Source organism: Amphibalanus amphitrite, unplaced genomic scaffold, assembly GCF_019059575.1.
Source record: "Amphibalanus amphitrite isolate SeventyFive unplaced genomic scaffold, NRLGWU_Aamphi_draft 000059F_arrow, whole genome shotgun sequence".
NCBI classification, from domain to species: Eukaryota; Metazoa; Arthropoda; class Thecostraca; order Balanomorpha; family Balanidae; genus Amphibalanus; species Amphibalanus amphitrite.
This window is the reverse complement of record NW_024881555.1, coordinates 1,082,959-1,095,314: the sequence shown is the minus strand read 5'-3', so window position 1 is coordinate 1,095,314 and position 12,356 is coordinate 1,082,959. Positions and strand designations below refer to the sequence as shown.

The 12,356-nt window shown below is 53.5% G+C and overlaps 1 protein-coding gene across 2 annotated transcripts in view; it reads left to right on the top strand.

The window, feature by feature from the left end:
- Nucleotides 1-12,356, top strand: part of LOC122378410 (protein bassoon-like) — a 41,827-nt gene that overhangs the window by 24,320 nt on the left and 5,151 nt on the right. Inside the window, exons 3-17 of one of the 2 annotated variants that reach the window (XM_043359432.1) lie at nt 47-1,103; nt 1,789-2,603; nt 3,041-3,117; nt 3,740-3,760; nt 4,063-4,375; nt 4,706-4,858; nt 5,084-5,174; nt 5,494-5,663; nt 5,989-6,126; nt 6,645-6,779; nt 7,148-7,312; nt 7,826-7,879; nt 8,294-8,812; nt 9,134-9,283; nt 9,532-9,896. In XM_043359432.1, coding sequence (XP_043215367.1) covers nt 47-1,103; nt 1,789-2,603; nt 3,041-3,117; nt 3,740-3,760; nt 4,063-4,375; nt 4,706-4,858; nt 5,084-5,174; nt 5,494-5,663; nt 5,989-6,126; nt 6,645-6,779; nt 7,148-7,312; nt 7,826-7,879; nt 8,294-8,812; nt 9,134-9,283; nt 9,532-9,896 — 4,223 coding nt within the window. The remainder of the gene's footprint in view (nt 1-46; nt 1,104-1,788; nt 2,604-3,040; nt 3,118-3,739; nt 3,761-4,062; nt 4,376-4,705; nt 4,859-5,083; nt 5,175-5,493; nt 5,664-5,988; nt 6,127-6,644; nt 6,780-7,147; nt 7,313-7,825; nt 7,880-8,293; nt 8,813-9,133; nt 9,284-9,531; nt 9,897-12,356) is intronic. The other variant, XM_043359433.1, reaches the window with a different exon arrangement.

Here is a 12,356-nt window from a genome sequence, read left to right as displayed (position 1 = left end):
GTCAGGACTATCAGTAACTCTCAATCCCTCCTCTGTCTGCCCACAGCCCGTTCGTGAGCCGGAATGGCGCACCAAGCACCCCAGCTCGACCAGCGCCGTCAGTCCGGCCGGCAGCGGCTCCTCCGTCGGCGCCGGATCGCACAAAGTCACCGAGATGGCCACCATCTTCCAGCGCGGCCGGACGGCCACCAGCTCGGCGCCGCGCCGCGACAAGAGTCTGGAGCGCGACGCGGCGCTGGTCCGCTCCGAGAGCCACCTGGCCCGCTTCAACAGCGCGCGCGCCATGTTTGAGAGCATGACCGAGCGGCCCGTGGAGCGGCGCCAGAGCGCCAAGGAGCGCTCCCGGCCGGCCGCGCAGGGGGGAGGCGCCTCCTCGCGCTCGGCGTCGGCCGCGTCGCGCCTCAGCTCGCGCTCGCCGTCGCCGCCGTCGGACGGCCGGCGGCTGAGTGAGGGCAGCTCGGGCAGCTCGGGCCGGGCCAGGGGCGAGTCGGAGCCGCCGCCGAGCGCCTGTTTCCGATCGCAGATCGGTCGGATCGGCTCCGGGGGGCGGCAGCTGGGGCCGGCAGAGAGACTGGCTAACAGGGAACGGGCGGCCAACGGCAACGGCCACACCCGCGCTCACGTGACCAACGGCGTGGTGAAGGATCGCAGTCACGTGATCAACGGAACGACAGACGTGAAGAAGTCGTTCAACAGCGTCTCAAAACTGAACTCCGACTCGGACTCAAACAGCAAGATAGACACGCCCACAAAATCACCCTCCAGCTCCAAAGACACCGTGCCAGACGGTGTGACCATCCGTAGTCACGTGACCAGCTCCCCACGGGTCACCCGTCCGGTGAGCGGGCCGCCGTCTGTGTCACGTGGTCTGGACGAGATCCCCACCCGCGGACCGAGCTGTGCCGACGACCAGGGCTCGGCGTCCTCCGGCGAGCGGCGGGCGCTCTCCAGCCGGGAGCTGGTGAACCGCCAGAAGAACTGGATCTCGCACTTTACCACGCGCCGCGGCGAGCGGGAGGCGGCCTCTCCGGAGCGCCAGGAGCAGCGGAGGCTGTCCGAGCCGGGCACGGCGGCCGTGGGCAGCGCCACCAGCCCCAACGCAGGTAGGATCGAGTCAGCAATCCTACATATTTTTACGCATTTGTATTTTTTCCTCTCATTTTTCTTTGATTATTCATATTATCCAATAATCTGCCAAAAGAAAATGTCGCTGATTTGATTTATAGATAAGGTTTTGCCAACATTTTCAGCTAGAAGTTATTCAAACAAACGCTTAGATAGGCACTACGTCTCGGCCACGTGGCTGCCGAATAATGTGTTTGTCATCTCCGGGCTCCGGCCGTGGGTACAGGTCACGGTTTGATGCGCTCACTCACACAGAGTGTTGTTATTGGCGTTAACGGAAGAGCGCCGGCGGAGGCTCACGTCTGTCCATCCCGTGTGACTGTCTGAGTGGCAGTATCTCACGGAAGGTGTTCTGACTGGACGAGACTGACCAGCGACAGGCAATGGTCAGAGGTACCGCGTGGGTAGTCGGTGTGTTACGGTAGATGTGTCATGGAGACCGGAAATCGTCGCACGCTCCATTACGGTTGATACGGTATGGCTGGTACGCCAATTCTGGAGCGTGTGATTTAGTCAAACTGTGGGATAATGTGAAAATAACAAAGGCAGTGGATGGCGTCGGATAATGTGTCGGTAATGAAAATCATCCAGCCTCTATGAGTGTTCTCAATCATTATCAGATCATTGCTCTCAGTTTGACAGACTTTTACTGTGTATTCGCAGGTCGCAGCTATGTCCGTCCCGCTGAGAAGCCGTACGTGGAGCGAAGTCCGTCGGCTCCCCAGCAGAAGTACCGCCCGGAGCCCAGCGCTGCCCCGGCCCCAGAGCCGTCCCCTCCGCAGTCCCGGACCGGCGTCGGACACTCCCCGGAGGCCTCCCCGCCGCGTCAGACCCGCGACATCACTCCCGGGGAGTCGAGCCCTCCGCGGAGTCACTCCCAGAGGCCGACTCACGAGCCGCCGCCGCCGCCGCCGCCGCCGGCTCTGCTCAGCCCGCAGACCCCGCGCGCTGCAGACACCCCGGCGTCGCCCGAGACGAGTCCCGAGTCGCTGTCACCCTCGCTCGGGTCGGCGGACAGGTCGGGCCCCGCTCCGCCGCGGGAGTCGTTCAGCTCTCAGCTGGGCTCCCCGCCGGCTGGATTAGTCAGCGAGACGCGCCGATGGCTCGAACTCGGTCTTCCTGTGGAACAGATGCCAACACCCCAGCTGTTCCCTCCGGCTCCGGCGCGTCCTCCCAAACCGGACAGCCTACGCGCTCCTCCGGCCGAGCCGTCCTCCCAGGACTCCCCTCCTCCTCCTCCGCTCCTGCCGGCCACAGAGTCCAGCTCGGAGGACTCGCTCGATCAGGTGCCGTCGAGAGATGTGGCGTCGGCGGCGCTGCGGCAGCTGGATCGCCTGGTGTCGGGACCGGAGAGGGAGGTCTCCCCTCCACCGCCGCCCCCGCCGGGGCAGGGTGGACGGGAGGGGCTGTGGGGGATCGGACGGGAACAGGATCGCGCCGTGGAGGAGGGCAACAGCGGCGACATCGAACAGCTGCAGGTGAGGATGTGTGCGTGTGTGCGTGTGTCGCGCTTTGTGTTGTTATTTTGAGTGCAGCTTAGATAGAATACCCTGAATACCCTGTCAGATTGGAAATATGATATCAGGGGTCGCTGATCTCACTGATCGCGCTATAAAGAAGCGTTGCTGATAACACGTCAGTGGCACTCAATGATGGCGTTGTCCTCCACTTCACCCATTACCTGCCACGTCTAAAAGTGTACTGTGCTATAAATTTATCGATACTTGTGCGGGTGTCATGTACTTGATGACGTCATCCGACAGGATGTTTTATCGCTTAGAGCATATGGGGTTGCATGAACGTGAACTTTCGGACGATTTTTTTCGCCGTAGTGTGCATCTATGTATATCATCTTGCTCTATGTTTTTGCTCTTATTGATGAAATTTTGATCGTGTGCGCGTTTGGCTGTTTCAGTTTGACTCTTCCCCCGAATCATGTGACGGCCCAGAGTCAATGACTCTGGCCGAGGCGGACCAGTTTCTCAGCTCTCGGTGAGTTTGACTCCGCTGCATGGGCTGACCGGCCCGACTCGAGGTTGGTTGGATTCTAATTCGGCTATGTAAAAACTGCCAACTGTATGCTTTTTTCGTGGTAACAATATGCTTGCGGTGCTGGTATTTTTAACGATTTATTTTGAGCTGCATTTTGCTGCAATGAAGAATGACTTACACCGGTGTTACATCGTTATGTATGCTCAGGCCTGTATGTGCAAAGAGCTGCAATGCTTTCGCAACAGATATCGTATCGTTGAAAAGATCACACACAGTCTTACGATGCTGGTGTGCAAAGCCCAGTCCTCTATTATAATTCGTCATCAATTGATTGCTCGTTGCCTATGCCGACTGTATGATAAGATTTGCTTGGATAGGTACTACGTCATTGTTTTGAGTATGTTACGTGCGACCTTTGCATTTTCCGGGCATAAGTTTTAAAATCGCATGCAAAATATCTACTACCAACTACAAGACTACCCCGGACGGCATACTTAACTTGTCGAATGGCATGTCTCTAACCCGCCGCCGGCTTGCATCTAACCAGTGTCGCTCCTAACTTCGGTAAAATGCGATACGCATACGGTACGGCCACTAACCGCTCACTGTTTCCTCCCCGCAGAATCGCCGATAGGAGGGAACAGTAAGTGCTATTTGACCAGATTATTTCTTTGACCCATGTACTATCTCCTCGTCATACTCCAGTTGACCCTTTAAAGCCTTAACTTGTGCTAGTCATTTATACTTCTAAGAAAACCGACATTGACCTCTAACAAGTCACATTTCTCTCTAAGGAAATCAGTATCACATCACGTTGTTCTATGTGCCGTCATTTCCATTCTATGAAATTTTGACTTATTTAGATGCTTGTTCGCCATTTGCAATTTTCCTATTATTCCTGTATGAAAATTACCGCACAGAATTATGATTGTTTACATTTTCCAGCTCAAAGGAGCTCCTCTCCGAGTCCCAAGCTCAGGAGGCAGAACGACTCCTGGCGGCGGCCAACCAATTGGAAAACAGAATCCACCTCAATGGCCAATCAGCATCAGCCATTGACACCGACGACCAATCGCGTGAGCGGCTGCTGGGCTCTGACCAATGGGAGGCTGAGCAGCACTCGCCGGCCGAGTGCGACCAATCACCGCCAGCTGACGTCATCACCGGCAGCCAGCGACAGGAGCGACTGGTCTCCGAAGAGCTGACACTGGAAATTGTCTATGATGATGAGTCACCCAGAGTCGTCTATTTTGAGGAGGTCGGTAGCCAGATGGATTCGCATTTCAGATAAATCTCAAAACTCAAATGCTATAAAGTTATTAACTTCATGAACTGCGATGAATAAGTTTTGCGTCGTTATTTTGAATTTTGCCTTCGTGCCAGATTGCTTGGTTTGAAAAAGTAAATGCTGTTTACTTTTGTTGTACTAGGGATCGAAACTTTTTCCTGGCAGCGCGATTGTTATTGCATTCAGATACCCTGCAGGCTGTAAGCTTGATATAAATGCAAGTATAAAAGCCTAACCGAATCATCGTCGTGTGATCGTTTTCATCAAGGGTCACATCCCCTCCCAATCTGCTTCCCCCAGGTTCTGGTGAAGGACGGCGTGCATTTCCTGGAGGACGGCCACTACTGGGAGGAGGGACTGCCCCTCTCCGGGGAGGAGCCCGAACCGGAGCTGGTGCCCACCAAGGTGTTCAAGCCGCCCTCCAAGGTGTTCTTCAGCCGAGACCCGGTCAGGGTGAGTTAGAGAAGGAGACAGAATCGTCAATCGGTCGTGGCGGACGGGATGGGAATGGGACAGCCGTAAACACTGACTAGGTATGTAGCTTGAGGAAATCTTTTTTTATTTAGCTGGTTATTTATGCATAGTTTCCCTAGGCTGTTTGTGGTTTGTCTTGCTTCATCCTATCAGCCTTCTTACTGAGGTGTCGTAATACAAAGTTTCGTCTTCGTCTGTCCACAGATCTACAGCACGTTTACGTCTAGCGAGTACGACCGCAGGAACGAGGATGTCGACCCGGTGGCCGCCTCGGCAGAGTACGAGCTCGAGAAACGTGAGTACGAAACAGCATGGCCGTGACACCTCCGCGATAATCCTATATAGGCAGCACACGAATAAATACGGAGTCATGGCTGCCTCTTGATTGTCGAAACTCGTGGAATGGGACCTGTTCAGTAGTTCAATCTTGTATTACGATGATGATAGATTATAGCCATGTAGTGCTTCTATGCCTGCTGAACGTATCACAAATAAGTACATGACCTTCTCTCTGGCCCTCCGGCCTTCGGCAGTCGGCTTTTCCTACTGTTGTGTTATCTCTTTGGCACCGTGGATGCTCAACATCAAGCGTCGTTTCTTTTTTGCCCCGCCAGGTGTGGAGAAGATGAACGTGTTCGAGGTGGAGTTCGACAAGGGACCGGAGGGACTCGGTCTGAGTATCATCGGCATGGGGGTGGGCGCCGACGCCGGGCTGGAGAAGCTCGGAATCTTTGTGAAAACCATCACCGAGGCCGGCGCGGCGCACAAGGATGGCAGGATTCAGGTGGGTTCAGGCCCACAGGGACAATAGACGGAGCTTTTAGTGCCTCGAAAAATTAAAAGTTGATTTGAGGTCATTCAGCTGAGCAGCTTCTTATAATGCTTTTAAAGTTTCATCAAGTGACAGTTCAATTTATTCAATTTGTAATATTTTCGTGTGATCGACAACTGAAAGCTGTCGGAAGCCATAGCTATTAAGAGAAAGTTAGAATTTCGCATCCCCATATAGCAACGATTCCAAAATATATCACGGCACTCTTTTGTTCCGACTGACCAAACTTAAACCTGACCCGACCACTGAGCTTTCCCCTTTGCCTTGCCCACCTTAGGTCAACGATCAGATTATTGAGGTGGACGGCAAGTCTCTGGTGGGCGTCACCCAGGCTTACGCGGCCTCCGTGCTACGGAACGCGGCCGGACACGTCAAGTTCATGATCGGACGCGAGAAGGACCCGGAAAACAGCGAGGTGAGGGGTGGGAGGAGTTTGAGGCGTGAAGCGCTGGTTGACGTGTTAGTTCATAAGTTCCCATCGTGGTGTCAACTGTCAACTTCAGTTTATCTCAATACACTGTGTGTTTCTTTTTATGTGTGTGACTTTATTTCTAACCACCAAATACACGCGATGACATAACATTTCTGCATGTAAGAAGGAAGCACTCTTTTTTACCTCTGACCTGACTTCTGACCCCCGCCAGGTGGCCCAGTTGATCCGTCAGTCTCTGTGACCTCTGACCTGACCTCTGACCTGTGACCCCCGCCAGGTGGCCCAGCTGATCCGGTAGTCCCGCTTACCTGTCCTCTGACCTGACCTGACCTCTGACCTGACTTCTGACCCCCGCCAGGTGGCCCAGTTGATCTGCCAGTCCCTGTGATCTCTGACATGACCTCTGCTCTGACCTGTGACCTCCTTCAGGTGGCCCAGTTGATCCGTCAGTCCCTGTGACCTTTGACCTGACCTCTGACCTGACCTGTGACCCCCACCAGGTGGCCCAGTTGATCCGCCAGTCGCTCCGCGCTGACAAGGACCGGGAGGAGCGACACAAGGCTCTGCAGAGGGATTACGATCAGCAGCAGCGACTACTGGAGCAAATCACCCACGGGCACCCGCCGTCCTATCAGGTGATTAATATTTCCTCTGATTACACATGGGCACCCGCCGACCTATCAGGTAACGTTTGTGTTGTATTGCAATGTGTGAAAACCACTGCTAAGGTCCTTTACATAGTGTGAGCTTACCTCACCTTCCAGCCGAGCTGCGATTCATATAAGAGGCGGTTGTGTCTGTTTCTTTATCTTTTTCTGCTTGGTAAAGGCCTTATCGTGCAAACGTGGATAGAAGGGATGGTACTGTGAATCACAAGCTACCAGACAACATTTTATCTGACTTTGCCACGCTTGTGATTTTTGCTTTGTGTACAGTTCACACACATTGCGTACAATGAGCTCGTACAATTCTTCACCTGACCGAGCGTGTCTCGTTCGGGTAGGAGGCTACCAACCGTGACGGTTCTCTGGTGGCCGAGACGGAGGTCACTGAGGTCACCACAGAGGTCACAGAGGTCACGGAAGTGACCTCAGCGCCACAGTCCGCTCCGGTGGAGTCGGCCGAACCGAGTCCGACGGAGATCGAGCTCCAGGCCAAACTGCAACAGGTGGGCAGTGGGTGACCGAACTCCAGCTGTTAAACTCTAGCTGCCAGTGTAATCGAGGTGGAAAGATAATTATTGATGCTTGGGTGAAGCTGCAAGAAATTAAGCATGCTGCCACAAAGCAAATAACGGTTGCAGATCTTGCTCATGTTTGGGAAAGACGAAGTGATTTGCTAAATTTACACTAATTGCACATATTTATCGCTTGTGTTATGAGTTTGATACCGCTACAGGGCCCAATCTTATAAAATGCCGTACTATTCTATTCACGGCAATTGGTAACATTAACAGTGATACCAGTGCCGACAAACGGTTATCCAAGTCAACGAAATGATTATTTGGACGGTCAACATACGATGGACTGAAATGCGTGAAAACCATTTCGCATTTGATAGCCGTTTTCTGCAGCTGAACTTCAGCCAGTGCTGCCATATCCATTCCACGGCGTTTATACGATTGAGCCCTGGTGTGTTAAATGGCATCAGCTCCGTTTTTACTTGCGTGGTTTGTTTTCAGGCTCTGGAGAAGCAGCATTACTACGAAGGTGAAATCGCAAAGTTAAAAATGCGGGTGAGTTCGCGCCGATGTGTCTCGTGATGTCATGTGAGGATTACCATGTTCTGTTGTGCCCAGTGCCCGCCTTGTTGAAATTCCGATGGATGATGTAAAAGGGCTGTTGTCCGCGTGTTGACTTGACTTCTGGAAGATACCTACTATCGTTGTTTCATGGGAATGTTTACTTCCATGAGATTGGAATGAAAGATGCTACTGGCATCAATGACATCACCTTGTTTGTATTTTTCTAAGCATTTGAATGTCCTGTTCAAGTGACTTGCTAACCCACTAAAATACCTAATATTTCCTTCTGGCCGACACCTAGTTATGTCGCTCGGCTCTCTGACCTGGCCAAACCCCTCCGTTCAGATTGTGGAGCTGTAGTAGTCTCTCGCTCATTTAACTGACCTGACCGGACCCCTCCCCTAGATCGTGGAGCTGGAGTCGTCTCTGTCCAGCTCCCAGGAGGAGCGGCGACAGCTCAGTGAGGCGCTGGAACGTCTGGCTCCGTACGAGCAGGGCCTGGAGGCGGCTCGTCTGGAGGCCGCCAACCACCACAACTCGCTGCTGGCGCAGCGGCAGGCCACCGAGCAGCTGGAGCGCAAGTATCAGACGGCCAAGCGGCTGATAGGCGAGCTGCAGCGGAGAGAGCAGGGCCTACTGCAGCGGGAGGAGCGCCAGATGGGCAGAGAGAGGGAGTACGAGCAGGCGGTGCAGCAGCTGCACGACCGGCTGCAGCTGCTGGAGCGGCAGCTAGCCGACACGCAGCGGGACGCCGGGCTGCCGGTGCAGCTGCCGGCCGCGCCGCCCGGACGCTGGCCGCCGGCCGTGCGCCGTCCGTCGCCGCCCAGCGCCCCGCTGGAGCGGCTGGACACCTCTGAACTGTCTGACGGGGAGACGGGCCCGCCGCCGCCGGCCGGGCACAGACAGCGCCGCCCAGACACCAGGGTCAGTGCCAGGGGCGCTGCTGGAGGGTAGATAATGGGGCAGCCAGCAGTCTTTCAAGGGTTCCTTGATTGTTTGATTTGCTAAATTTTCAGACGTTGAAGGGATTTTTTAATCAATATTGCATCCTAAAACCTTGGGATCCATTGTTTAACTCGGAGCTAAACATTTACCGTTATCGCAGTGAAGCACTCACTTACGGCATCTACATCTATAGTATGATTTATACTATTTAATTACCATCAGCGACAAAATCCATGCACCGGTGCACCCATCGCCGGTCTGTATGCTGTGCTGACCACCCGTCACCTCCGTCACCTCCAGGAGGAGCTGGACCGGGCCGTGCCACCCCACGAGCTGCTGGACACCTCTGTCAGCCGGAGCAGAGCGCAGCTGGCCAGCAAGGGAGGCCTGTCGCAGCGACACCCGCCCAACCTGAAACGCAACACCAGCAACAGCAGCAGCGGCAGTATGGTCAGTGGGGACGGGATGACTGGCTGAGGCAGTGGTGAGAAACGCGAACGCTACATTGGGCGACGGAGGCGTCTATTTTGTCCTCATAGTACGATAAAGTTTGCAAATGATTGGTCCTATGCAGCATCAACCAGCAGACCCGTTCTGATCTGCTTTGGTAACCAAATCTTTGTGTGGGATGATATGGGAGGTAATGTCCTTTGTCAGCCTCCATTCCATCTGAATAGTTTCTCTCCCGTGTCCTCCAGGAGCAGAGTTTCAACGAGTCGGGCCAGGGTGTCGAGTACCCGGACATCCTGGTGAACGCCACGCCTCGCAGCTCGCTCCGTCACCAGCACCAGGGCCCGGTGCCGCAGCTGCCGCCGGCCGGCCGGCGCGACTCGGGCCTCCAGCCGCTCGGCATTCCCATCCCTCCCTCCGCCAGCCAGCAGTCGCCGCCGCGGCCGGCCGGCCGGGCGCCGATGCCAGCGCCGCCCCACGGCGGGCCGGCGCAGCTCGAGTCCCTGAGCCCGCCGCGCGGTGGCGGCCGGCCCGAGATTCCGTACCGGGAGCCTCCGGCGCCGCTGCCGAGTCCGCGGGCAGCCGGACCGCCCGTGCCGCCCGGCGGACTGAGGTGAGAGCGGGGCACTGTCGGGGGCAGGAGGGAAGGTTGGGATTGATTGACACTGTTTAAAGGGACCCTCCCACCTTAACATTAGTTTTGAGTTGAGATAGCCAAGTTTGCGGCCAGGCTCAGAAACCACCATTTATCCTGGTCGCAACCCCCGCAGCTTTATGGTGTTCAAGAAATTTCTTCCCTTTACTTGCAGGGTGGGACCAGCGTGGTCCCTATCTCTTAACCATTACGGGAATCTGATGACGTCATCAGGCTTTCGAACGTCCGTTAAATGTTTGACTAAAACGTTTTGTAGCACGTGGTGGTATATGCTGCGTTGCGCGCAACAAATGCCGCACTTTTAAATAAAGTCGCTAGGAACAGCGGAGATCCCAAAAAGTAAACAAAAGTAAAAGTCTAATATCTTGAAAACCGGTGAATATTTTTCGGTGAAATTTGGTAGATATTCGTTCTCGCTCTTTCTGAACCGAGCGACATCACTTTCATGCCAATTCATAAACTTTTTTAAGGTGGGAGGGTCCCTTTAAACGGCTCATTTTGAGCTAGAGTAGGCTCGAGGCAATCGTAGGGTTGTGAATTTTATAAGTGGTGTTTTGCACATACCGTCCTCAATCACTTTCACTGATGGCCGAGCCCAGACTGAAGGTGATTACAGTTCGGAGCCGGAAGCAATGACCATAAACAAAATAATAAACAAGGCTGATAAACAACCAAAAGCCAGTAAGGGCATCTCCAGGTCTCTTAATCGAACTGATTAAGATTACATCCCGGACGAGCCACCAGTGTGAATTTTATTGTTTTACTTTGCCAGCTTGGCTTCACGCGTGAAGTGTCTGCTGAGCAGGTCGTTTGTCTAGGAGTATGAAAGTTTATTTTTAGCACCACCTCTTCAAGCAATCGTCTCTTTCAGACATAAAAGTTACCAACTACAAAGAATTTGCTTTGCCTTGGAACAGGTACCTTTATTACATTACAGGCTATTATAGACATGATAAAATAGAATAGTTATATTAGATTCAAGTACAGCAAAAGCACAGTTACTAGGCAATAGGCAGACAGGCGCAATGTTACCCGCTACACGCGCAGTGACGAAAACACTTTCGCGTCACTCGGGCACAACAGGTCCTGACTGGACCGGTGTCCCACCGGTACTCACATCGCAGCGTGGCGAGGTCGAGCAAAAGCACTGTCCCGGCCGAGTCGAGTCGGGCGAGTGCCCGCGAGCGTGAGCAGGAGCGAGCCAGAGCCGAGAGCCCCGACCTACGCCACGCGCGCGTATTTGTACCGTCACACGCAGTGTGACGTCACGGCCCGCGCACTTTCACACTATCCGAAGGTCCGCGGTAAAACATATACAAATAATACGCCTGACCTGACCGAACAGATACAACTATGAACTATATGAGTGTGCGAAAGAATCCTTCCTTGCTCGCGAATCGAATCACATTCGAAACAATTGTGCTAACTCATGAAACCATAAAACGACAGCTTTACATACCTACAGAATACCAGATATGATATCAGGTCACACTTGGTCAAAATTTTGTTAACAGTTGCAATCATCACAATAAACAATGCGACCTGGTACCTCATCATTGTTTATTGTACCAGAAGGCCCGTATTGTTTATCGCAATGGTACATTGCCATTTTTGAAACGTACATAAAACAACCGACAAATAATACAACTTGCATTAGGTATGTTTTCTGTTTTAGGATAAGCCCGTGAAACCACGTAAGATACTGAACATTCCGTGACACACACCAGAGACCTAATGCATATCTCACCCTATATGTGACCATGTAGTCCATATTAAACATTGCTGCGACCCACACGAGGTTTGACCCTTGCATATTTAACTCTGAAGTACTGTACAACCTGCAGTCTGTACCTAGATGTCGGTCCTGCAATACGTCATTACGTACGTATCTATCGTTGAATACGTCGTAATCCATTAGACACGTACAATAAATAATACGATCCGTATTCCAGGTTTGCACTTATTTTCTATCTTAGCTATACAGCGCTATACCTACCAGAGAATAAGACTGTTCCAATCCAATGCATTGCTTACCGCATGAATAGTTATCAATAAACTACATATTCTAAACGAACGTCGAAGAAACGCACGCGTCACGCGGCAGAATCATACGTTATACAGTGTTACAATGAAGCAAACCTGTTCCGATCCAAGGCCGTGCAATTAATACAATTAAGTGCATAATGTTAATGTGGAAGAGAGCGCGCGCGCGCGCCGCGCGGCACAGCTGTAGGTGCGACGAGCTGTGTCGTCCCACGCTGACCCGGTTTCGCCACCGCTCTGTCCCGAGGGTCGGGCACTGGCTGTGCGTAGTAGATTGCCACACCATGCCACCTCGCCGCGCCGGTGCGTGCGGCTGGGGAGGTTTCATCACGGCGCCGGCCTCGGTCAAGGCCGGATAGCCTTGGTCCTCGCTGC